This window comes from Phyllobates terribilis, unplaced genomic scaffold, assembly GCF_046119375.1.
Source record: "Phyllobates terribilis strain yellow unplaced genomic scaffold, ASM4611937v1 Scaffold_3__8_contigs__length_932513732, whole genome shotgun sequence".
In the NCBI taxonomy this organism is placed as follows: domain Eukaryota; kingdom Metazoa; phylum Chordata; class Amphibia; order Anura; family Dendrobatidae; genus Phyllobates; species Phyllobates terribilis.
This window is the reverse complement of record NW_027362763.1, coordinates 22,669,192-22,694,465: the sequence shown is the minus strand read 5'-3', so window position 1 is coordinate 22,694,465 and position 25,274 is coordinate 22,669,192. Positions and strand designations below refer to the sequence as shown.

The 25,274-nt window shown below is 45.6% G+C and overlaps 1 protein-coding gene across 5 annotated transcripts in view; it reads right to left on the bottom strand.

The window, feature by feature from the left end:
- Nucleotides 1-280: 280 nt before the first annotated feature.
- The window catches only part of LOC141258722 (uncharacterized), a 53,255-nt gene continuing 28,261 nt past the window's right edge, over nucleotides 281-25,274 (bottom strand). For 3 of the 5 annotated variants that reach the window (XM_073673766.1, XM_073673768.1, XM_073673767.1), the window contains 5 exons: nucleotides 19,323-19,499; nucleotides 5,467-5,658; nucleotides 5,199-5,363; nucleotides 2,813-2,936; nucleotides 281-2,380 (listed from right to left, as the gene is read on the bottom strand). In XM_073673766.1, the coding sequence (XP_073529867.1) occupies nucleotides 1,047-2,380; nucleotides 2,813-2,936; nucleotides 5,199-5,363; nucleotides 5,467-5,658; nucleotides 19,323-19,499 (1,992 nt within the window). In that variant the 3' untranslated portion in view covers nucleotides 281-1,046. The remainder of the gene's footprint in view (nucleotides 2,381-2,812; nucleotides 2,937-5,198; nucleotides 5,364-5,466; nucleotides 5,659-19,322; nucleotides 19,500-25,274) is intronic. The other 2 variants (XM_073673769.1, XM_073673770.1) reach the window with 2 other exon arrangements.

Here is a 25,274-nt window from a genome sequence, read left to right as displayed (position 1 = left end):
TGGTTACCGCCCTTAGTCATAGAGTGAATCAGGGAATCATGGGATATAATATTTATAACAACCAACCACCAATCATGAGAACCATAAAAACCAGGTGGACATAGAAATGATAAATATAAATGTAACACAATTAATACAGCGCTATACGGAATATACACAAAATCATAATTAGAGAACATCAATACTAAATGTCAGTAATTAAGCGCAGTATCATTTTTATAATTCATTCCTTTTGGTGCCTTAGTGTCCAACGTAATCCCGAATGTCTTCCTCAATAACAGTTTTTCCCTCAGCCTCCTCCTCTATCTGGACGATTAACTCTCTCAATTCCAAAGAATGTGAGACTTTGGATGTTCCCATTACGTGTCTCCAAAAATGTCTAGTTCCCCCCGAATGTGTCCTGTTACTGTTAATGTTTTGTAGATGTTCCGATATTTTTTTTCAATTTCGGCAAGTGCATCCACATATTTAAGGTTGCATGAACTGCATTGTACGCAGAATACAACATAATTGGTGTTACAATTAATACGGGAATTCATATTCCAGATGTCATAGATTTTTTGTGTTTTATGTGGAAATAGACACGTTACATTTACTGCCTGCAGACTTGGAAAAAAAAAGCTGTTCTAAACTGTTTGTGATACATACTGGCGGACATCATATTACTAAGGGAACGCTTTCTTTTATCAACATTAAATTATCAGGAAGCGAGAGCTGCGGCTGACCGCTCACTTCCCGGTAATTACTTATATGTCCGGAATCGGGGACAGTGACGCCGGCGCTGACTGGGCGTAGGGGTCATGTGATGTAACAACCTCACATGAGCCCCAGGAGAGCGAGGGCCGACACCGCTGAAATGGCGCTGACACGGAAGGTGTGTTATTATTTTAGAGGGGGCAAACATTCAGATTGAGAAGGGGTTGCCCGAGTAGTGGACAACCCCTTTAATGTCTACACAACATTTTTGACTTTCAAAACAAAAACAATGATATATTCTTCGTAAAACTAGAAAAAAATGTTGTAAATATTTGTAAAAATGTTTCATATTAAACAGTAAAACAGCTTCCCCCCAGTGTGCGACTTCTCTGATGACTATGGAGTTTGTCTTTGCTAATAAAGCATTTCCCACATTCGGAGCATGAATACGGCTTCTCCACTGTGTAACTTCTCTGATGTTTCACCGGAAATGATTCGTTTATAGAAACATTTTCCACACTCTGAACATGAACTTTCATATGTCTGAGAAGACTTGATTCATATATAAAACAGAGCCCACATTCGCTACATGTAACCGGATTCTCTCCAGTGTGATCTCTTTGATGAGAACTTAGCAAAGCTTCAGTATGGAAACATTTCCCACATTCAGAACATGAATAAGGCTTTTCTTCTGTGTGAATTTTCACATGAGTCATAAGATTTGATTTACGCACAAATAATTTCCCACATTCTGAACATGAGTACGGCTTCTCTCCTGTGTGAATTCTCTCATGCTTAATAAGACTTGATTTATGTTTAAAACTTTTCTGGCATACTGAACATGAATACGGCTTCTCTCCTGTGTGAATTTTTTCATGTTTAATAAGATTTGATTTATATGTAAAACTTTTCTGGCATACTGAACATGAATACGGCTTCTCTCCTGTGTGAATTCTCTTATGTCTAACAAGATATGACTTTACAATAAAGGATTTCCCACATTCTGAACATGAATAAGGCTTCACTTTGTGAATTCTCTCATGTTTACCAAGATCTGATATATCTTTAAAACATTTTCCACATTCTGAACATGAACACGGCTTCTCTCCTGTGTGAGTTCTCTTGTGTATACCAAGATATGATTTACCTTTAAAACATTTTCCACATTCTGCACATGAATACGGCTTCTCTCCTGTGTGAATTCGCTCATGTGTGATAAGAATAACTTTGAGTGAAAAACATTTTCCACAATCTAAGCATGAATACGGCTTCTCTCCGGTGTGAATTCTCTGATGTCTAACAAGGTCTGATTTACCTATAAAACTTTTCCCACATTCTGAACATGAATACGGCTTCTCATTTTTGTGTCTTTTTTCGTGTAAAACAAGATTTGATTTGTTTACAAAACACTTCCCACATTCTGAACATGAATGCGGCTTCTCTTCTTTATGTTTTCTCTGATGTCTAATAAGATGATATTTGCCTGAGAAGGATTTCTTACATTCTGAACATGAATACGTCTTCTCTCTTGTGTGACTTCTCTTATATTTAACAAGATGTTCTCGATGTACATTAAGGGTAATGAGGTTTTCTCTTGAGGACTGACACGGGATATCTTCATGTTCTACATTATATTTTATCGATAACAAGACATTTCCTCCAGGATGATCACTTGCATTCTCTGCTGGAAATAAAAATTAATTTCATTATTTTTTAAAATCACAACTATAAATGTAAAGGCCCATCCATGTCCCACTTCTGATCCAGGAAGGAGGATCTACAAGAAATGTTATGGGATCCAATATACATTAAGGGCAAATCCCCCGATCATCACGGGAACAGAAGATGCAGAATATGAAATCCTCCTATGGTCCTTGCTTCCCCAGTACCTGTGTCTGAGAAGTTCTAATCAATCCTCAGAGATAGTACAAAAGAGACCACTATACTTCCAGACCACATCCAAGAGCAGACCTGCTCCTCTTCCATCATCAGTGCACATTCAGACACAGGCGAAATCATGTTACAACTACGGCCTGTGACAGCAGTGACATCTGCCAATGCCGACCACAGAAGCGGCCACAACACCCACAAAGAAATGACTGAGGTCTCCTCTTACCTGGTGACACCAGAGGCCGGTGCTCCTCCACCACAACGTCCTGATACTGATCCCAGTGTCCTCCTACATAATCCCACTCCTCCATGGAGAAATAGAGAGCGAGGTCCTGACACCGGAGAGGAACCTGACAACCAACGAGAGCGACATCACCCAGAATCCTCCAGTGTATACTGTATAATCTCCCAGCAGTCTCCACTCATCACCCAGAATCCTCCAGTGTATACTGTATAATCTCCCAGCAGTCTCCTCTCCGCTCATCACCCAGAAACCTCCAGTGTATACTGTATAATCTCCCAGCAGTCTCCTCCTCTCATCACCCAGAATCCTCCAGTGTTTCCTGTATAATCTCCCAGCAGTCTCCTCTCATCCCCCATAATCCTCCAGTGTATACTGTATAATCTCCCAGCAGTCTCCTCTCATCAACCAGAATCCTCCAGTCTATACTGTATAATCTCCCAGCAGTCTCCTCTCATCACCCAAAATCCTCCAGTGTATACTGTATAATCTCCCAGCAGTCTCCTCTCATTACCCAGAATCCTCCAGTCTATACGGTATAATCTCCCAGCAGTCTCCTCTCATCACCCAGAATCCTCCAGTGTATACTGTATAATCTCCCAGCAGTCTCCTCTCATCACCCAGAATCCTCCAGTGTATACTGTATAATCTCCCAGCAGTCTCCTCTCATCACCCAGAATCCTCCAGTCTATACGGTATAATCTCCCAGCAGTCACCTCTCATCACCCAGAATCCTCCAGTGTATACTGTATAATCTCCCAGCAGTCTCCTCTCATCACCCAGAATCCTCCAGTCTATACGGTATAATCTCCCAGCAGTCACCTCTCATCACCCAGAATCCTCCAGTGTATACTGTATAATCTCCCAGCAGTCTCCTCTCATCACCCAGAATCCTCCAGTGTATTCTGTATAATCTCCCAGCAGTCTCCTCTCATCACCCAGAATCCTCCAGTGTAAACTGTATAATCTCCCAGCAGTCTCCTCTCATCACCCAGAATCCTCCAGTGTATACTGTATAATCTCCCAACAGTCTCCGCTCATCACCCAGAATCCTCCAGTGTACACTGTATAATCTCCCAGCAGTCTCCGCTCATCACCCAGAATCCTCCAGAGTATACTGTATAATCTCCCAGCAGTCACCTCTCATCACCCAGAATCCTCCAGTGTAAACTGTATAATCTCCCAGCAGTCTCCTCTCATCACCCAGAATCCTCCAGTGTATACTGTATAATCTCCCAACAGTCTCCGCTCATCACCCAGAATCCTCCAGTGTACACTGTATAATCTCCCAGCAGTCTCCGCTCATCACCCAGAATCCTCCAGAGTATACTGTATAATCTCCCAGCAGTCACCTCTCATCACCCAGAATCCTTCAGTGTATACTGTATAATTTACCAGCAGTCTCCTGTCCGCTCATCACCCAGAATCCTCCAGTATATACTGTATAATCTCCCAGCAGTCTCCTCTCATCACCCAGAATCCTCCAGTGTATAATCTCCCAGCAGTCTCCTCTCATCACCCAGAATCCTCCAGTGTATACTGTATAATCTCCCAGCAGTCTCCTCTCATCACCCAGAATCCTCCAGAGTATACTGTATAATCTCCCAGCAGTCACCTCTCCGCTCATCACCCAGAATCCTCCAGTGTATACTGTATAATCTCTCAGCAGTCTCCCCTCATCACCCAGAATCCTCCAGTGTACACTGTATAATCTCCCAGCAGTCTCCCCTCATCACCCAGAATCCTCCAGTGTACACTGTATAATCTCCCAGCAGTCTCCGCTCATCACCCAGAATCCTCCAGTGTACACTGTATAATCTCCCAGCAGTCTCCGCTCATCACCCAGAATCCTCCAGTGTACACTGTATAATCTCCCAGCAGTCTCCGCTCATCACCCAGAATCCTCCAGAGTATACTGTATAATCTCCCAGCAGTCACCTCTCATCACCCAGAATCCTCCAGTGTATACTGTATAATCTCCCAGCAGTCTCCTCTCATCACCCAGAATCCTCCAGTGTATAATCTCCCAGCAGTCTCCCCTCATCACCCAGAATCCTCCAGTGTATAATCTCCCAGCAGTCTCCTCTCATCACCCAGAATCCTCCAGTGTATAATCTCCCAGCAGTCTCCCCTCATCACCCAGAATCCTCCAGTGTATAATCTCCCAGCAGTCTCCCCTCATCACCCAGAATCCTCCAGTGTATACTGTATAATCTCCCAGCAGTCTCCTCTCCTCTCATCACCCAGAATCCTCCAGTGTATAATCTCCCAGCAGTCTCCCCTCATCACCCAGAATCCTCCAGTGTATAATCTCCCAGCAGTCTCCGCTCATCACCCAGAATCCTCCAGTGTATAATCTCCCAGCAGTCACCTCTCCGGTCAGCAGCTCAATGATCTTGGTGGTGAGCTCTAGGATCTTCTTCTCCAGTGTCGGGGAGTGCGGGGCTTCTGTGATGGGGCTCTGGATCTGGCTCCGTCCTCCGGACACACAGGGGGTCACACGGTCACCGGACGTCTTCTTCACCACTGTGTGCTCCTGTGTACAGGGAGAGACGCTGATCACCACATAGATTCTACTCATCTTCCATCTTTCCTGTTATAGTAATAGAGATAAGAGTGATCTCATGTCAGACTCTCACCTTTCCCTGTAACAAGTCGATGATCTCCAGGGCGAGGAGTAATATTCCTGCAGCCATGTTGCTTTTGTCCTGGTTGATCCTCGGGGGGTCAGTTTTCATCCTGACGTCCTGGTACTGATCCTTCTGTCCTTCCATGTACTCCCACTCTTCCATGGAGAAATAGACAGCGGCATCCTCACACCTGACAGGAACCTGACACACATACAGTTAGCTGCAGAAATCTTTACCCAGTGACACATCTACGTGATTTCAGCTCTGCAGGCTGATATTCTACTATTTTGGATGTAAAATGAAACAACTGAGATGTAATTGAAGTGAAGACTTTCAGGTTTAATTAAAGGGGCTGAACAGAAACCTCCTGTGAAACGATTAGGAATTGCAGCCATTTTTCTACAAAGCCTCCGCATTTCAGGGGCTCAGATTAATTGGACAAATTTATTTCCCATAAATAAAATGTTAATCTTTAATCCTTTGTAGAGAATCCTTTGCAGCAATGACGGCCTGAAGTCTGGAGGCCATGGACGTCACCATCGCAGGTCTCCTCCGGTGTGAGGCTTTGCAGCAATGATGGCCTGAAGTCGTCTGGAGGCCATGTCCATCACCATCGCTGGTCTCCTCCGGTGTGAGGCTTTGCAGCAATGACGGCCTGAAGTCTGGAGGTCATGTCCATCACCATCGCTGGTCTCCTCCGGTGTGAGGCTTTGCCCTCTTTACTGCAGTGATTTCAGTTGTCTCTTGTTTGTGGCTGTGAACACATGGGGTCTTCCGTGGGCATAACGCTACTCAGACAACACAGGGTGAGAGTAAAACAGTGTGGCAATACTTTATTGAACCACAAAGCGGACAATAAACACACAGAACAGTCCCAGCAAATACCCAAGATGGTACAACATTACACAGTCTCACCCTTCCTTCTCTGCCCGCATGGGATAAAACAGCTGCGACTTTGGAGACTTCCAGGGCCAACTACCTCAACCAGTGGCCCCCTACTTCTGGCGGGCTCCCTCAGAGAGAAGGTAGCGGCAAGCTTAGGAAGCTAGCAGTCCATCAAGGTACAAGACCAGGAGACCTGGGGGGTTCAAATCTGGTCTCTGAGAGTTTCCAAGGAGCCAGGCGACTGGTCGGTCACCCCTGGCACCTCCAAATGTCTCCGTAGGTTCTAGGCGACTGGTGGGTCCCTCCTAGCAACCCCAAAACATATCCATGGGGCCAGGTGACTTCTTCATCCTCTCCTGGACTCCCCAAAAGTATCCATGTCTCTGATGGTTAATGCAGCAGATCCGAATCTTTCTAGTCAGGGCCGTTACCTTAGACTAGAATCATGTAAAATACAAATCGGTGTCTCTTTGGGTAATGCCATGCAATCCATCTACTTTCCAAAAGGATGTTTCTCATTCTCCTTGTAAAGTCTTTCTGAATCTCTGTCCCAAGACTGATTCTGTCTCCAGCACTACCGACATCCCTGTTTATATTTACATCTGTGTGAGGTCATCAGGCACAGGTAAGAGGTAAAGGTGCAGGGCTCAAGTATCCACAACTCATCCCCCAAGATTGACTGGCAAACACCCTACAAAGGTATTTAACATACATTTATTGTGTATTCATTGTCACCTTTATTTTATGTATTTTATTGATATATATTTACCATTTCATGCACCCCTTTGAGCATTTCACATATTTCAATCCATTGTTTTTTAATTCACCACACATATAATGAGTTATATATTTTTCCACACATTTACATATATCCTAAAACACAATCTTTTTCACATACGATCCTTCAATATATCATAAAATCCTCTCAGCACATTTATTCATATATATTCACACATCGCTTATTTAATTTATACAAATGACCCATGTTATTGTGTCTTAAAACAGTTTTATTTTTGCACATTTATAAATTCAGACTAATTTTGGTATACTTTGTTCGGCACTGACCTTCCCACATGTTCCCTTCAGTGTAGATGTGTGCGCTTGTACGATAGACTAGCTTCCTGGTTCTTCCCGACATGGACACAATGTGACCGGTGATGTTTGGGTTGCTACGCAACCCAGCGATAGCGGGTCACGTACCATGAACGGAAGTCCACACTTCATAGGAAGCAGTCATTATCTGACATGCGCGCCGAGTACCATCTGACTTCCGGTCGGCGGCTATTGATTGAACAGCTGCAAGTGCTGTTCCGGTGATCAGCAACCCCTATATATAGATTACATTACACATCTAACATTGCGCTCCCTGAAGAAAGCTGACGAAACGCGCGTCGGGTCGTCAGGTTTGTTTACCTCCCTATTCTACCAGGTAATGGACACCATGGCAAACACTGTTCATGTGACCACATGTGGGTTAAGGTCATCCTGACCTACTAATGTGTGCTACTAACACCAATCTTATTCTCAATACACATTTTTGTGCCACTTTATTTTTTGGTCTGTTATAGCCACTGGGTCTAATATATATACTCCAGCCCAACACTCTTGTTTCAGTGTCTTGTGATCCATTTGTATTCTGACAATACCCACATTTTGTATATGAAGCTACTGGTGGTTTTTATTAAGTTTTTTTATTGTGTCATGACTTTATTCAATAAAGGTTAAATTTTATGATCTGATATACTCATTTTTCCTGCTTTTTGGATTAACATCCTATATGAAAGCTGTCGTTATATAATGGTATTTAACATATCTAGAAAACATTCATTGTTCTAGCTAGTCTATTTACATAGTCTGTATCACAGGGGCTCTTGTAAATACACATTATTGTTTCAGAATCAAAGAGCAGATAATATTCAGGGTTATACAAATAACAGTCTGTGTTAATCAACTAAAGAAGAACACAGATTAACCCCTTAAGCCCCGCGGGTGGTTTGCACATTAATGACCGGGCCAATTTTTACAATTCTGACCACTGTCACTTTATGAGGTAATTACTCTGGAACGCTTCAACGGATCCCCCTGATTCTGAGATTGTTTTTTCGTGACATATTGTACTTCATGATTATGCAAAAATTTCTTCGATATCACTTGCGTTTATTTGTGAAAAAAACGGAAATTTGGCGAAAATTTTGAAAATTTTGCAAATTTCAAAATTTGAATTTTTAAGCCCTGAAATCAGAGCGATATGTCACACAAAAGAGTTAATAAATAACATTTCCCACATGTCTACTTTATATCAGCACAATTTTGGAACCAAAATTTTTTTTTGTTAGGGAGCTATAAGGGTTAAAAGTTGACCAGCGATTTCTCATTTTTCCAACAAAATTTTCAAAACCATTTTTTTAGGGACCACATCACATTTGAAGTCACTTTGAGAGGTCTTTATGACAGAAAATACCCAAAAGTGACACCATTCTAAAAACTGCACCCCTCAAGGTGCTCAAAACCACATTCAAGAACTTTATTAACCCTTCAGGTGCTTCATAGGAATTTTTTGAATGTGGAAGAAAAAAATGAACATTTAACTTATTTCACAAAAATGTTACTTTAGACCCAATTTTTTTTATTTTCACAGGGGTAACAAGAAAAAATGGACCGCAAAATTTGTTGTGCAATTTCCCCTGGGCACGCAGATACCCAATATTTGGGGAAAAAACACTGTTTGGGCGCACTGTAGGGCTCGGAAGGGAAGGAGCACCATTTGACTTTTTGATTGTAAAATTTGCTTGAATAATTAGCGGACACCATGTTGCGTTTAGAGAGCCCCTGTGTGCCCAAACATTGGAGCTCCCCCACAAGTGACCCCATTTTGGAAACTAGACCCCCCAAGGCACCTATCTAGATGCATAGTGAGCAGTTGCAACCCCCAGGTGCTTCACAAATTGATTCGTAAAAATGAAAAAGTGAAAAAAACAAACACTTTCATTGTTACGAATCAATTTGTGAAGCACCTGGGGGTTCCAACTGCTCACTATGCATCTAGATAGGTGCCTTGGGGGGTTTAGTTTCCAAAATGGGGTCACTTGTGGGGGAGCTCCAATGTTTGGGCACACAGGGACTCTCTAAATGCAACATGGTATCCGCTAACAAATTGAATGGAAAATCGGCTCAAATTGTTAGCGGACACCACATTGCGTTTGGAGAGCCCCTCTGTGCCCAAACTTTGGAGCTCCCCCACAAGTGACCCAATTTTGGAAACTAGACCCCCCAAGGCACCTTTCTAGATGCATAGTGAGCACTTGGAACCCCCAGGTGCTTCACAAATTGATTCGTAATAATGAAAAAGTGAAAAAAAAAACACTTTTTCATTTTTATGAATCAATTTGTGAAGCACCTGGGGTTCCAAGTGCTCACTATTCATCTAGATAGGTGCCTTGGGGGGTCTAGTTTCCAAAATGGGGTCACTTGTGGGGGAGCTCCAATGTTTGGGCACACAGAGACTCTCCAAATGCAACATGATATCCGCTAACAATTTGAGCCGACAATTTGTTAGCGGATATCATGTTGCATTTGGAGAGTCCCTGTGTGCCCAAACATTGGAGCTCCCCCACAAGTGACCCCATTTTGGAAACTAGACCCCCCAAGGCACCTATCTAGATTCATAGTGAGCACTTGGAACCCCAGGTGCTTCACAAATTGATTCATAAAAATGAAAAAGTGTTTTTTTTTCACTTTTTCATTTTTACGAATCAATTTGTGAAGCACCTGGGGATTCCAAGTGCTCACTATGCATCTAGATAGGTGCCTTGGGGGGTCTAGTTTCCAAAATGGGGTCACTTGTGGGGGAGCTCCAATGTTTGGGCACACAGGGGCTCTCCAAACGCAACATGGCGTCCGCTAACAATTTGAGCCGATTTTCCATTCAATTTGTTAGCGGACACCATGTCGCGTTTGGAGAGCCCGTGATGTGCCTAAACAGTGGAGCTCCCCCACAAGTGTCCCCATTTTGGAAACTATACCCCTCAAGGATTTTATTAAGGTGTATAGTGAACATTTTGAACCCAGAGGTACGGCACAGAATTTGTTTACATTAGGTCATCATATTGAATAAGTTGTCATTATTCTTGAGCGCAAGTGCTCGCTACTTGAGTTTGCATCGGGTACTCAGGTATGCACCATGTACAGCGTGTGCTCGAGTGACATGCTCGAGTCCCTGCTCCGCATGTTTCATTGTTATTAGACACCCAAAAAAAAACATGCGGGGATCGCTCGTGCATGGCAGGCAATCCCCGTAAAGTTTTTTGGCCGCGAAGCATATGGGGCAGAGACTCGAGCATGTCACTCAAATACCCACGATACTCAATGCATACCAGAGCACCCGATGCAAACTCAAGTAGCGAGCACTTGCTCTCAACACTAGTCGCCATATCGTCATCTTTTTTTCTTACTTTTGAAAAAAATCCCAACCCCAGCCCTAGCCCTAGCACAACCCTAGCCCTAGCACAACCCTAACCCTAGCACAACCCTAGCCCCAGCACAACCCTAGCCCCAGCACAACCCTAGCCCCAGCACAACCCTAGCCCCAGCACAACCCTAGCCCCAGCACAACCCTAGCCCCAGCACAACCCTAGCCCCAGCACAACCCTAGCCCCAGCACAACCCTAGCCCCAGCACAACCCTAGCCCCAGCACAACCCTAGCCCCAGCACAACCCTAGCCCCAGCACAACCCTAGCCCCAAACCCAGCCCTAACCCTAGCCCAATCCTAACCCAAGAGTTTATTTTTGACGCCGTTCCTTGTGCGGTATAAGTGATTAGACGACTTTATTCTTCGGGTCGGTGTGATTACAGCAATGCCAGAATCATATGGGGTTTTTATGACTGACACACTAAAAGACGCATTTTTTGTAAAATCTAGTTTTTGCATCGCCATATTTTGAGAGCTATAATTTTTCCAGATTTTGGCAGACAGTCATGTGACGGCTCGTTTTTTGCGGGATGACTTGACGTTGTTATTGGTGCCATTTTCAGGCACGTGACATTTTTTGATCGCTTTCTATTCCGATTTTTGGGAGGCAGAATAAACAAAAACCAACAATTCAGGAATTGTTTTTTTTTGTTTTTTTTTTATTCTGTTCCGCGTGTGGTAAAATTGATGAGGTAGCTTTATTCTTCGGGTCAGTACGTTTACAGCGGTACCACATTTGTATCATTTTTCTATGTTTTGGCGCTTATACACAATAAAAGCTATTTTATAGAAAAAAATATTTTTTAGTATCGCTTTATTCTGAGAGCTATAACTTTTTTATTTTTCGGCTGATGGAGGTGTATGGCGGCTTGTTTTTTGCGGGACGAGATGACGTTTTCAGCGGTATCATTTTTATTTATAGGCGTCTTTTTGATCGCGTGTTATTCCACTTTTTGTTTGGCGGTATGGTGATAAAGCATTGTTTTTTGCTTCGTTTTTTTTTTTTTTTTTTTTTTACCGTGTTCACTGAAGGGGTTAACTAGTGGGACAGTTTTATAGGTCAGGTTGTTCCGGACGCGGCGATACCAAATATGTGTACTTTTATTGTTTTTTTTTTATTTTTTTTATAATAATATTTATTGATGGGTACATTATATTTTTATTTTTGGTGTATTATTTTTTTTATTTTTTTATAATATTTTTGCACATTTTTTTTTTTCCACTTTCACACAGTTTATACACTTTATTACTTTGTCCCACTCTGGGACTTTCACTTTTTTTTTTCTGATCGCCTGCATGGCACAGGAATGGAGCATCATCCCTATGCCATGAAGGCTGTCAGAAGTGCACAGTGTGAAGATTGCTTGGAGATGCACTGCGCATGTCCAAGCAATCTTCCTGCTCTCTGGTGACCCGGATGTTGTCATGACGACATCGGGTCGTCATGGCAACACCCGGGAAGCCTTTGCAGACTGCGCTGGAAGCCGGAAGAGGAGGTGAGTATCGCCGATCACCTCCCCTTGCCCCCGCAATGCCGCGATCGACTTCGATCGCGGCATCGCGGGGGATAATGTGCTGGGAGCGGTGCAGCCTGTGTGCGCGCGCGATCGCGATGACGTACTAATACGGGTCTGGCTCTTAAGTCCCAGGGCACAGACGCGTATTAGTACGTCAGATGTTATTAAGGGGTTAAAGAGTCAAAATAAAAATAAAGGTATGCTGCTCTTGCCATCAGAAAGTATGTCTGGCACAATAAAGATTTTATGCTGTATCGTCACATTGCCCCCCCAATCTTTATTAGCCAGACATAATAGGATACCAATCATCCTTCTCCACTTATTGGAGACAGTCCATCAGCATGTCTTTAAGCACAGACACGAATGTAAGAGGTCTCATCTTAATTAGAACAAAACTCTGTATCATCCAGTTTGCTAAGAGCATATTCCACTTCTTCCTTGCAAATAAACTCCAAATGTAATTCACGAAAACAGACAGGTATCCATTGTGTCCACACATGCCGTCTTCTGCATCCTGTGGTTCCTGAATTAAATCCGATGAGTGTCGGTGGCCTGGTATTCAATCCGTTGAAGCTGGCACAGCTCCTGTAGCTGCCGTTCCTTGTTGCTGTATATCTTCTCCGGTCCTCCTCCCAGGGCCGGGCTGATGGGGTTGGACATGGCAGCATCCGAAACCCGCTGTGTATGCCTCACCTATTGACTGCTGGGTCTGTCTACATGCCTCCCTGGTTGTAGAGCTCTGTGGACGGTGTGTGCTAACACCACCAGTCCCCTGCAGCTCCCCAACTCTGCTGGGCTGAGTAGTATCCCACTGTTGCCAACAAAATGTGAAGACCCAGTGTATTCCGTGAGCGTAACGCTATTCACACAACACAGGACAAGGGTAAAACAGCGTGGCAATACTTTACTGTCTGCTTTGTGGTTCCATAAACACACAGAACAGTCACAGCAAATACCCAAGATGGTACAAAATTACATAGTCTCATCCTTCCTTCTCCAGCCACCTGGGATAGAACAGCTGCAACTTTGGAGACTTCCAGGGCCAACTACCTCAACCAGTCCCCCCCCAGCTCCTGGCGGGCCCCCACAGAGAGGAGGTTACGGCAAGCTTAGGAAGCTAGCAGTCCATCAAGTTACAAGACCAGGGGATCCAAGGGTCCCACCCTGGCCTCTTCGAGAGTTCCCATGGAGCCAGGCGACCGGTGGGTCCCTCCTGGCAACCCCAAAACAACATATCCATGGGGCCAGGTGACTTCTTCGTCCTCTCTTGGACTCCCCAAAAGTATCCATGTCTCTCTGATGGTTAATGGAGCAGATTCCAATCTTTCCAGTCAGGGCCGTTACCCTTAGGCTAGAATACAAATCTGTGTCTCTTTGGATGCCATGCAATCCCTCTACTTTCCTGAAGGATGTTTCTCATTCTCCTTGTAACGTCTTTCTGAATCTCTGTCCCAAGACTGATTCTGTCTCCCGCACTATTATTATTTATTTATATATCGCCATTGATTCCATGGTGCTGTACATAAGCACTAAAGACATCCCTGTTTATATTTACATCTGTGTGAGGTCATCAGGCACAGGTAAGAGGTAAAGGTGCAGGGCTCGAGTATCCACATTTCATCCCCCAAGATTGACTGGCAAACACCCTACAATGGTATTTAACATATCTAGCAAACATTCATTGTTCTAGCTAAATTATTTACATAGTTTGTATCACAGGAGCTCTTGTAAATACAAATCATTGTTTCAGAATCAAATAGCAGATAACATTCAGGGTTATACAAATAATAGTCTGTGTTAATCAACTAAAGAAGAACACAGATTAAAGAGTCAACATAAAAATAAAGGTATGCAGCTCTTGCCATCAGAAAGTATGTCTGGCATAATTAAGATTTTACGCTGTATTGTCACTGTGAAGAATATTCAAGACAATCCCCTGTCAATTACTGTGTACTACGTGATGGTGATTACAGAGATTTCCATACACCGTGTAATCCGACTCTTTTGAATACACTGCAGCTTGCAAAGGAGGGGGCTGAGAAGCGAGATCTCCCACAGCAGCTGCTAGCTTCACAGGATGTCCCATATCCCACCCCATGTGCTTCTATTGTTCAAGAAACATAATTCAACAGTAGTTATGGGAAAATGATACACACCAGTGATAAACAAACCAGATTTTTGGAAACTGGAAGGAAGGGAGAATCTCACCAGCCCTTTCTCCACCACCCAGCTGGAAAGGATAGGGAGATATGCAGACAAGCCTTTCAGAAGCCCCTAGGGCCCCTGTGTTTGGTCTCCATGCATAGCAGGGGCCCAGCTGGATCCGATGACTCCAAACCAGCTCCCTAAAACAGTCCAGTAAGGACGTATAGCACGTTTTAGTTTTTAGAGTTGTAGCTGAGAACGGCCAGGGGGAGGAGAGTCGAGTCCAGCTTGGGGGCAGGATCCAGAGAGTTTATCAGTTTCAGCAGCCCTGAGCCCAGAGTCTTTGTTCCTGGGGAGGTCTGCCATCAAGACGTGTGGGACAAGTCTCTCAACCAAGTGAAGGCCCACAAACCTCCCATGTGGCAGCCCTTCCCCCGAAAGCCAGATCATCCATCTAAACCAGTAACTGACTTGTAATAACTGCTTTATACCTTTTGTACCCATGCTTTTGTGCTTGTAACTCTAACCACTGTATATGTATAACCCTTATGTATATAGTGTATTTTTTAGTGTGCCCTTATGGTGATTAAATATATAATTTAATCTTGGGCTGTTCTTTCATTTTGATCCACGAGCCTTACGCCTGTTGTTCTGTTCAACGATCACGCTACCGGGCTGGTTTCTAGCCCGATGTAGTCCGTTATATCAAATAGAAACAGGTGGCAGCTCTCCCAGGCCAACTAGGCTCTGCTTCACTAGAGCTAGTGAGCGAAGCCTCTCAACATGTCAGGGCTGGGGGCGAGTGTGGTGCCACGTCAGTGACTGAGTGGGCCACCTCTACCCACTCCCCGATGCCTTCCTGTCCTGTGTGGACAGGGGGTGTCTGAGCATAACGTACCAACCTGACCTTATGCGTCCCTCAGGAGGGTGCGGAATGCCACCTAGGTGCAGAGGGCAGGTCTGTACCACGTGCTCCGTCTGACGTAATTGCGGAGTGTGGATTCATCACAAGAGGCGGCAACAGCGAGGTTCTGCGGGGTCCCCCTGTTGCCGTTTCTTCCAGTCACGGCGGCTCTTTCTGCTTTTAGTTTTGTCTTTAGGCTGTGAAATGCGGCGCGATGGGGATGAGATCTGGTGATGACTCGGCCATTGCACGTCTTTGCTTTCTCTGGATCTTTGGGTCATTGTCCAGCTATTCTGTGAAACATCGTCCAATTAACCTTGCTGCAATTGGTTGAATCTGAGCAGAAAGTATCGCCCTGTACACACAGGATTCATCCAATTGTTTCTGTCTTCAGTCACATCATCAATAACCACTAGTTACCTGCAGCCATTGGAATCCATGCATGCCCGCGCCATCACACCGCCTCCACCATGTGTTACAGAGGATGTGCTGTGCAGAGGATCAGGAGCCGCTGCAGCCTTCTCCAGACTTTCTTATTCCCATCATTCTGGCACATGCTGATCTTTTCGTTTTCTCTGCTTTTCCAGAACTGTGCAGCTTCTTTAGATGATTATGTCATAATCTAATCCAGCCTATTTTCAGGCAAATTAATGGTTTTCACCCTGGGATTAAACCTCTTTATTTGCCATCATGAAGTCTCTTTATGGTAGACTTAGATACTGAATCATCTTCCTGGAGACTGTTCTTCACTTGGGTGGATGTTGTGAAGGGGTTTTTCTTCACCCTGGGAAGGATTTTCACATGATCCACCACTATTGTACTCCGCGGACATCCAGGCTTTCATCAGGGTGCACAAACTGTTTATTTGGCCACTCCTAACATTTCTCTTTTGGATTTCTTGTTTTTTTCAGCTTAATGATGGTCTGTTTCACTTCCATTGAGAGCTATTTGACCGCATGTTGTGGGTTGACAGCAACAATTTCCAAATACAATTGCCGTACTAGGAATCAGCTCAGACCTTTTATCTGCTTAATTGAAGATGGATTAACGAGAGAAAAGCCCATGCAATGCCTTACAAAGTTTCTGAGATATTTGTCCAATTACTTTTGGTTCCTTGAAAAAGAGGGAACTACATATTAAAGAGCAGTAATCCTAAACCCTTCCTCCAATTAGGATGGGAGTCCCCTCAAATTAAATCTGAGAGTGGGCACTGTATGCCCAGATCTTTAATATGATCGCACAAGCGTCCCTCTGTCTGAAGCCTCTATAAACTGCGCAAGCACGACACACCTGTACAGTCTGGCTCCAGACAGAAGAACGCATCGAGCCGTTACAGGTAAGAGGAGTGCGTATGGCTCCGGGGATCGCGGTATGCGTAGACACTGAACGCATACCGCGATCTCTGGCGCCATACATACCTGACCGGGAGGAGCGTTGCCGCGGCGCCTCTCTTCGCCGGAGACCGGGGCAGAAGTGAAGGCCTTGGAATCGGCGCATGCACTGGAATCGGCGCATAGCGCTATCCGGCGCCATTTTACTAAAGACACATTTGCAGTGTGTCTTCAGCAAGATGGCCCGGACAGCACGGTATGAGCATGCGCGTACTCCGGCGCCACACTCCTCCCCCGGCAGAATAGCAGAACAGGACACAGCAGCGCTGGAGCACAATGATGAAAGGTGAGTATAAGTGTTTTTGGGTTTTTTTGTATGTGTGCAGCGTGAAAGGGATGAGGGGTGCCATACATACCAGGATTGGGGGGTGAGGGGACCATGCATACCAGGATTGGAGGATGAGGGGTACCATGCATAGCAGGATTGGGGGGTGAAGGGTGCCATACATACCAGGATTGGGGGATGAGGGGGGCCATACATACCAGGATTGGGGGATGAGGGGGGCCATGCATACCAGGATTGGGGGGTGAGAGGTGCCATGCATACCAGGATTGGGGGTGAGGGGACCATGCATACCAGGATTGGGGAGTGAGGGGTGCCATGCATGCCAGCATTGGGGATTGGGGATGAGGGGTGCCATGCATACCAGCATTGGGGATGAGGGGTACCATGCATACCAGAATAGGGATGATGGGTACCATGCATACCAGAATAGGAATGCGAGGTACCATGAATACCAGGATGAGGGATGGGGTACCATGCATACCAGAATAGGAATATGTGGTGCCATGCATACCAGGATTGGGGGATGAGGGGTGCCATACATACCAGGATTGGGGATGAGGAGTGACATGCATACCAGGATAGGGATGAGGAGTGCCATGCATACCAGGATAAGGATGAGGGGTGCCATACATACCAGGATAGGGATCAGGGGTGCCATACAGAACAGGATAAGGATGAGGAGTGCCATGCATACCAGAATAGGAATGCGAGGTACCATGCATACCAGGATGAGGGATGGGGTACCATGCATACCAGAATAGGGATTAGGGGTACCATGCATACCAGAATAGGAATATGTGGTGCCATACATACCAGGATTGCAGATGAGAAAGCCATGTGCATACCAGGATTGGGGGATGAGGAGGCCATACATACCAGGATTGGGGGATGAGGGATGCCATACATACCAGGATGAGTTGTACCATACATACCAGAATAGGGATGTGGGGTACCATGCATACCAGGATGAGGGATGGAATGCCATGCATACCAGGATGAGGGGTACCATGCATGCCAGAATAGGGATGAGGGGTACCATGCATATGAGGATAGGGATGAGGAGTGCCATGCATACCAGGATTGGGGAAGGAGGAGTGCCATACATACCAGGATTGGGGATGAGAAAGCCATGCATACCAGGATGAGGGATTGGGTACCATACATACCAGGACTAGGGGATGGGGAGTGCCATGCTTACCAGAATTGGGGAATGAGGGATGCCATACACACCAGGATTGGGATGAGGGGGGCCATGTATATCAAATTTGGGATGAGGGGGCCATGCATACCAGGATGAGAGATGGGGTGCCATGCATACCAGGATTGGGATGATGGGTGCCATGTATACCAGGATGAGAGATGGGGTGCCATGTATAGCAGGATGAGAGATGGGGTGCCATGCATACCAGGATTGGGATGATGGGTGCCATGTATAGCAGGATGAGAGATGGGGTGCCATGTATAGCAGGATGAGAGATGGGGTGCCATGCATACCAGGATTGGGATGAGGGGTGCTATGTATACCAGATTTGAAATGAGGGATGCCATGCATACCAGGATTGGGGAAGGGGGGTGTCATGCATACCAGGATTGGGGATGGGGGGACCATGCATACGAGGATCCAGGATTGGGGGGTGAGGGGTGCCATGCATACCAGGATTGGGGATGAGGGCTGCCATGCATACCAGGATTGGGGATGAGGGGTATCATGCATACCAGGATAGGGATGAGGGCAGCACATAACAGGATGGGGGAACAGGATTGGGGAGCACAAATACCAAGATGGGCGGCACGGTGGCGCAGTGGTTAGCACTGCAGCCTTGCAGCGCTGGGGTCCTGGGTTCAAATCCCACCAAGGACAACATCTGCAAGGAGTTTGTATGTTCTCCCTGTGTTTGCGTGGGTTTCCCCTGGGTTCTCTGGTTTCCTCCCACACTCCAAAGACATACTGATAGGGAATCTAGATTGTGAGCCCCGATGGGGACAGTGACGATAATGTATGTAAAGCGCTGCGGAATATGTTAGCGCTATATAAAAATAAAGATTATTATTATTATTATTAAGATGGGGGCAGCACAAATACCAGCATGGGAGACCATATACCAATAAAAATTCTCGCCACCCGGGCGTAGAACGGGCTCAATAGCTAGTTGATTATATAACTGTATCTTGTAAATGTCAAAACTTGTGTCACTGTCCAAATAATTCTGGACCTAACTGTATACCAACATCACCCAGAATGCTCTAGTGTATTTCCCAGCATTCACCTCTCCAGTCAGCAGCTCTGTGATCTTGTTGGTGAGATCTAGGATCTTCTTCTTAGGCATTGGGGAGTGCGGGGCTTCTGTGATGGGGCACTCATTCCTGCTCCTTCTTCTGGATACGTGGTGATGGATGATGGGAGTCTCACAGTCACTTGATGTCTTCTTCACTATTGTGCAATCCTGTATAAGGAGAAGAATATTACACGGAGGGAAACATAAGAGCAGGACATTTTATGTGTCGCCTCACCAGCTAGCCCCCCATACATCTCAACAGGAGAGCTCATGTGGCACTCACTACCTGGTTTACTCCTTGCTGTTTGGGGGGTCTGAGGACCCTGGTAGTTGGAGATCAATAGTCAATTGAAAGATGCCTCCAGTGGTTTGGTGGTGGTGCTGTCTAGGCCGCTCTGTCAGCAGTGAGGGGTGACACAGAAAGATACAGACAGACAGTGATACAGGAGACTCTTCTATGGAGTCCAACTTAGATATAGAGGCCAAGGTAGAATCAGGAACAAGACCTGGTAACTTCTCAGAGAATAACCGGAATCCATCTGAAAGACATCAGCTATACTAACAATGGGTGCCGCTTGCCAAAAAGTCTTCTCCAGGTTCATCACTGGGGCTCTATCAATAAGATCTATTATCAATAGGGAAGAGGATGAAGGGGGTCGATGTTGATGAGGAATCTCTTATGTAGAAAACTAAGTTTCTTCTCTGTAAAAGGAATTTAGTTTTCTGTAGACCAACAAAGTGACCGATTTGGAAGATCAATGTACATGAGTGAATATTAGATGTACAGATCTTCCTGAGGACCCGGAAGGTCAGGACTGTATGATCTTTATATCAGGACTGTATGATATATATATCAGGACTGTATGATATATATATCAGGACTGTATGGGAGGGACACCTTACTCTTGTCCATATGAATTACATGGAGGAGTTAGGGGGAGAGATTACTTTGTTACTTGCGGTGGAGTTGGATTCTGCCAGTTGAGCGCTCCGGTCAGGGGAGGGATTCAGGAAAGTGATTGCTGGGTTTTGCTTTAAACTGAATTTAGGGGCTGCAGTGCAGCGCTGTTCACACTGAGCGGTAATGACGCAGTGACCCAGGAAAAGTTAAAATCAAATGCCTTTATTCTCCAGAAACTCCCAAAGTAATGGTAATTGGCATCCTCCGGATCGCAGCCGGGTCATCACAGTACAGTCCGCTTCCAGACCTGCTGCCGTGGGCGACGGCACCCCCATAACACTCTGAGGTGTGTCAGAGTTTTGCTTTCTTGGGCTCGGTGTTCAGGTCACACAGGCCAGTATTGCAGGGCCTCCAGCTCTGCAGCTTGCAAACATCAAACTGACACATCCAAACCTTTGCTGCAGGTTTTGAAATGAGAACTGTGGACATGAGCCACATGCAAGACCCGGGCTGGAGGGAGTGGACCGCCCCACTGCCATCCTGTAGTCCACTCCAAGAATAAAAGCTCATGCCGGGTTTTACTAAGTCTGGCTTGGTCAAATAGCTTGACCAAGTCCAAACTTACTTTTATTCTGCACTGCAACCACAGCTATGTCTGTGATTGTAATGCACTCCAGGGGGTTCAATATGCTTCTATGTGCATCCTGGGGGATACGTGCCGTCCCTCGCATATAATTCCCCTCACTGCCTCACAGGGCATGAAGCAGGTAGTTTTAGATATCAAAAGGTTTTAACTAAAACGAATGGAAATATTTTATAGAAACACATAACTAACTACAGAAACTACTGAGGTCGCTCAGGTCCTTGCAGTTTATAGCCAGAGATGCAGCTCTGCCAGATGGTGAGAGAGGAAAGGGGCAGAGACAACTCATCCCCGCACCATGATCGTCAGGTGCCAAAGGGCTGCGATGGCTACTGGAGCCTAACAACATCCACTAGGTCTGACATGTACGGAAGCATGAAGTAGGGTCTAATACGCAGGCAGTGTCTTACAAATGAGTGCCGAGAATATTGCCGATGCAGCTGCACCGGGGCCCAGAGTTGGACCCTTGGAGGCAGGGGCGTACCACCCATAGCTGCAGATCACGGAGCCACTATGGGGCCCCTCAGTCAAGGGGTCCGATGCAGCTTGACACCAGAAGTTTCCATCCACTATATATAAAGACACATCTGCAGGTTTTTCTCACTATCTGACATGAAATCAGAATAAACCTTTCCGGTTTTAGGACAATTAGGATTATACCATAATTTTTAATATTTGCCCAATGCCGGAATAATGAGAGAGAGAGAAGGATTAAGTCATTTTTATTACTTACTGCAGAGTCAGGAGTTTCCATACACTACCATTACTCTGCCTTTATACAATTCTGGACGGCCCATATGATGAGGTCGGGTGTTTGGAGGCTTCTGGTTTTGTTTTTTTGGCAACATCGGAGTTAATCAGAGACACACCTGTGGATGTATTGTAATGCACACCTGAAACACACTGCTTCTATGTGTAGCATCATGGGAAAGTCTAAAGAAATCAGCCAAGATATCAGGAAGACATCTCTAGACATTCCCCATTAATTATAGGAAGGGGGTTGAAAAAAACAAGCTGGTTACTATGCAATGTCCGTGCTTCCTACGGATGGGGCATCAATGTAGAAGTAGTGGACAACCCTTTTAACATATATCAGAAAATTCAGAAAAACTTTTGAAAAGGAGAGTATCACACTTAAGCAAGCCATACCAGTAGGTCATAAAAAACACAGCAGTATTTGATCACTATCTTATAAAATGCGTATAAAAGAGAAATCTCTACACCAGAAAAGTTGTAAAAAAGTGTACAGTGGAATAAAATCCTACCTCAAAGTGTAAAAGAGACAACTGCATATGGAAACAATGTCCCCAGAACACACATCCTCTAAATATACATGCATATGCAGAAAACCTATATAAAATCCTGAAGGAGAAAACCTGCTGCTGAAATAAAGTAAAGGTAATAAACCCCTCTGCAGTAAAAGTCTGCAGCAGAACACTCAGTGCAATCAGATCATCCCCAAGGGAAGTGGGAAAGAGACCTACAGGATAAGGTGAAAAATTCACCAAGACAAATGAGACCTGTATGGCAGGCACTGGAGCTCCCCTGACGCGCGTTTCACTTCCTCAGAGGGGTGCTGTAGGGGTGTGAAGGGGGGCTTTTTAAATTGCTGCTTATCCTCAGCAGTTTTTGTCGGCACTCAACTCCCCGACATCTGAAACAGGAAGACACGGACTGGCGTCTGACGTCACCTCTGCCCACCCACATCAGACGCGTCATGGTGCGAACGGGGAGAAGAGAGGCACACAGATGCGTCACCATGGGAACCCGGTCAGAGCAAGCGAAGTGAGAGCACACCGCTGGAAGAAGTATATAGCTAAAAAGAGTATCAGGCTTATCAGAGAAACGATCATAAGCAGAATAGGACATAGGGTCACGGACAAGAATATGCAAATATAGAAGAGCGCTATGAACACAAATATCTCCATACAAAAATATTGAATAGATGCATAAAAGTGTAAATATACACAGTGTAATGTGCTTAGTGGGTGACAGGGCAACCAAGATGGCAGAATCACGCAAGACTCCCGAGGGAGCAATCGGAAGAATACTGCAGCCAGACCAAGCTGGTGCGACAGCGGAGGAGGCAGCAGCCTGGGGTCCTGAACTGACCGCTTTCCCAGAACTACGAAGGCCCGAACCCAGGCCACATCCTTCACCGCTGGGGATTTTGCGGACTGCAGACAGGAGAGCCAGGAACCAACAACTAGTGAGTGGACTGTGGGGTCTAGGCTGGTTGGAAGAGAGAAGGAGGCGAGCCAGGAGCAGGGCTAAAGAAATGCTAAGAGGCCTACTAGCCGCAAAGTACCGACAGTTGGCATCCCGGGGGAAGATCGTTACGTACGACAGGCAGCGGAGAAGGGGGTCCATCGAACAGTTTGGGACCCGTCATCACATCTCGTTCAACCAGCGAGCAGTAGAGATGAAACACTTGCCTTAACGGCTGCAAGAGCTGACTGCTGGAACCAGGGTCACGTTCCTCAAAATAGAGGGTCAACATCGCTGGTATGTGGTGTGTGTGATGACAGAAGGAAGGGAGCAGAATGAACTCTTCTTGAGAAATAAATGGGCCTGAGAGAGACTCCTCGAGAAGAGACTACCACCCCCGAGAGATTGTACTGTCCTTGGGATTCCCCACCTCCTATGTGGGAGCAGGCGATGATGCAGGTGAACTATCGCCCATTTCTACATGTCGGGGGCTCCGGCACTACCTGAATCCGGATACCTTACAGCCCAGGCTCTTGGGAAACGGGCTCCAGGAAGAAGGTGGAGGCAGTCCCACCAGCATCTCAAGGAAGGAGAAGCAGACACCTGAAGAGGATTACTGTATTACCCTTCTTAATTTTTTCCTGGCATTGCACTTTCTGAAAAGCGTTTAGGAGTGTAGGAGTACATTAAGTAAACTTTCAAAATATTTAATGTTCAAAAATAATTTTTTTTGGATTCAATTAGTCATCCATACAGTTTAACGTTCTTGGTGGAAAAATTACAGTGGGGTGAAATTTATAGAAATCACTTGTCCTGGTACAGTTAAAAAAAAAATTGTACCAAAAATTGACTATTGTCACATATACTCTACAACTTGGTTCATGTGAAATTTTGTTGGTTTGAAATAAAAAACAAAACAAAATTGGCCTGCTACAGCTGTAGAAATTTGGTCCCTCGGTACTCAGTCCCCAGGTGCCACTGTTTCTCCCGTTGTGGCGTCCCTGCCTTGTACCAGCACAAATCCAGGAACATCACCCATGTCCTTATCAACGTGGTAACTGGGATTGTCCACTTAACGACCGACATGTGGACAAGCGCTTGTGGCCAGGGATGCTACATTTCCCTGATGGCACACTGGGTGAACATTGTGGAGGCTGGATCCGAGTCCCACCCCGGCACGTCACTTGTGCTACAGATGAAGAGGATTGCTTGCCCTACTTGTATTAGGGTTTCCTCCACCTCCTATACCAGTTCCTGCACCCCCTTCTGCTCCTCCTCATTCTGCATATCCTATGTGCTATTTCAGAGCACGCCATCCACATTAGCTGGAAGCTCTGCAGCACTGTCTCAGCGAAGAGGCAACAGGCTCTGCTGAAGCTAATTTGTCTAGGAGACAAACTGCACACCGCGGCAGTTACTGAAGCGAATAAGTGACCAGACAGATCTGTGGCTCTCGCCGCTGAACCTCCAACCAGGCATGATCGTGTGTGATAATGGGCGTAACCTGGTGGTGGCTGTGAAGCTTGGCAAGCTCACAAAAGTACCATGCTTGGCACAAGTGCTCAACTCGGTATTCTGTTCAGCCTCCACACAACAATTGAAGAGTGGGCATAAATGTCTGACATTTCTGCGGTTCTCCAAAACTTTGAGGACTCCACAAAGATGATGAGCAGGCATAATTAGAGCAAACATCCCGCTTCTGTGCCTACGTAAATAGTCGCTGTTCACAATTAAACATGAAGCTTTACATGCGGACCAGGTGGAGATGGAGGAAGACATGAGACAGAGAGATACTACAAAGCCTCATCTCATCTGCTCAGCGCAGATTGGTTAACAATGAGGAGGTGGAGGCTGAGGAAGAGGAGGAACTGGCAAAAAAGGCTAGTACCCACACAAGCTTCGTCCCGTCTCTCCTACGTCAATAGGCTGAGAAGGGGAATGAAGAGGAAGAGCTGGAGGATGAGGAGGAGATGGAGAGTAGTCATTATCGTGGACTGTAGGGATTTTAGCTCATGCTGTTTGGCAGACTTTATATACCGCTACCTTAACCGTGACCCTCTCGCTGCATTCATCTTGCGTGAAAAAAATAAAAATAAAAGGAGTACTGGTTGTTCACCCTACTAGACCCACGCTACAAGGAGAACTTTGCATCTCTTCTTCCTGATGCGGAGAGGTCTTCTAAAATGGTGCT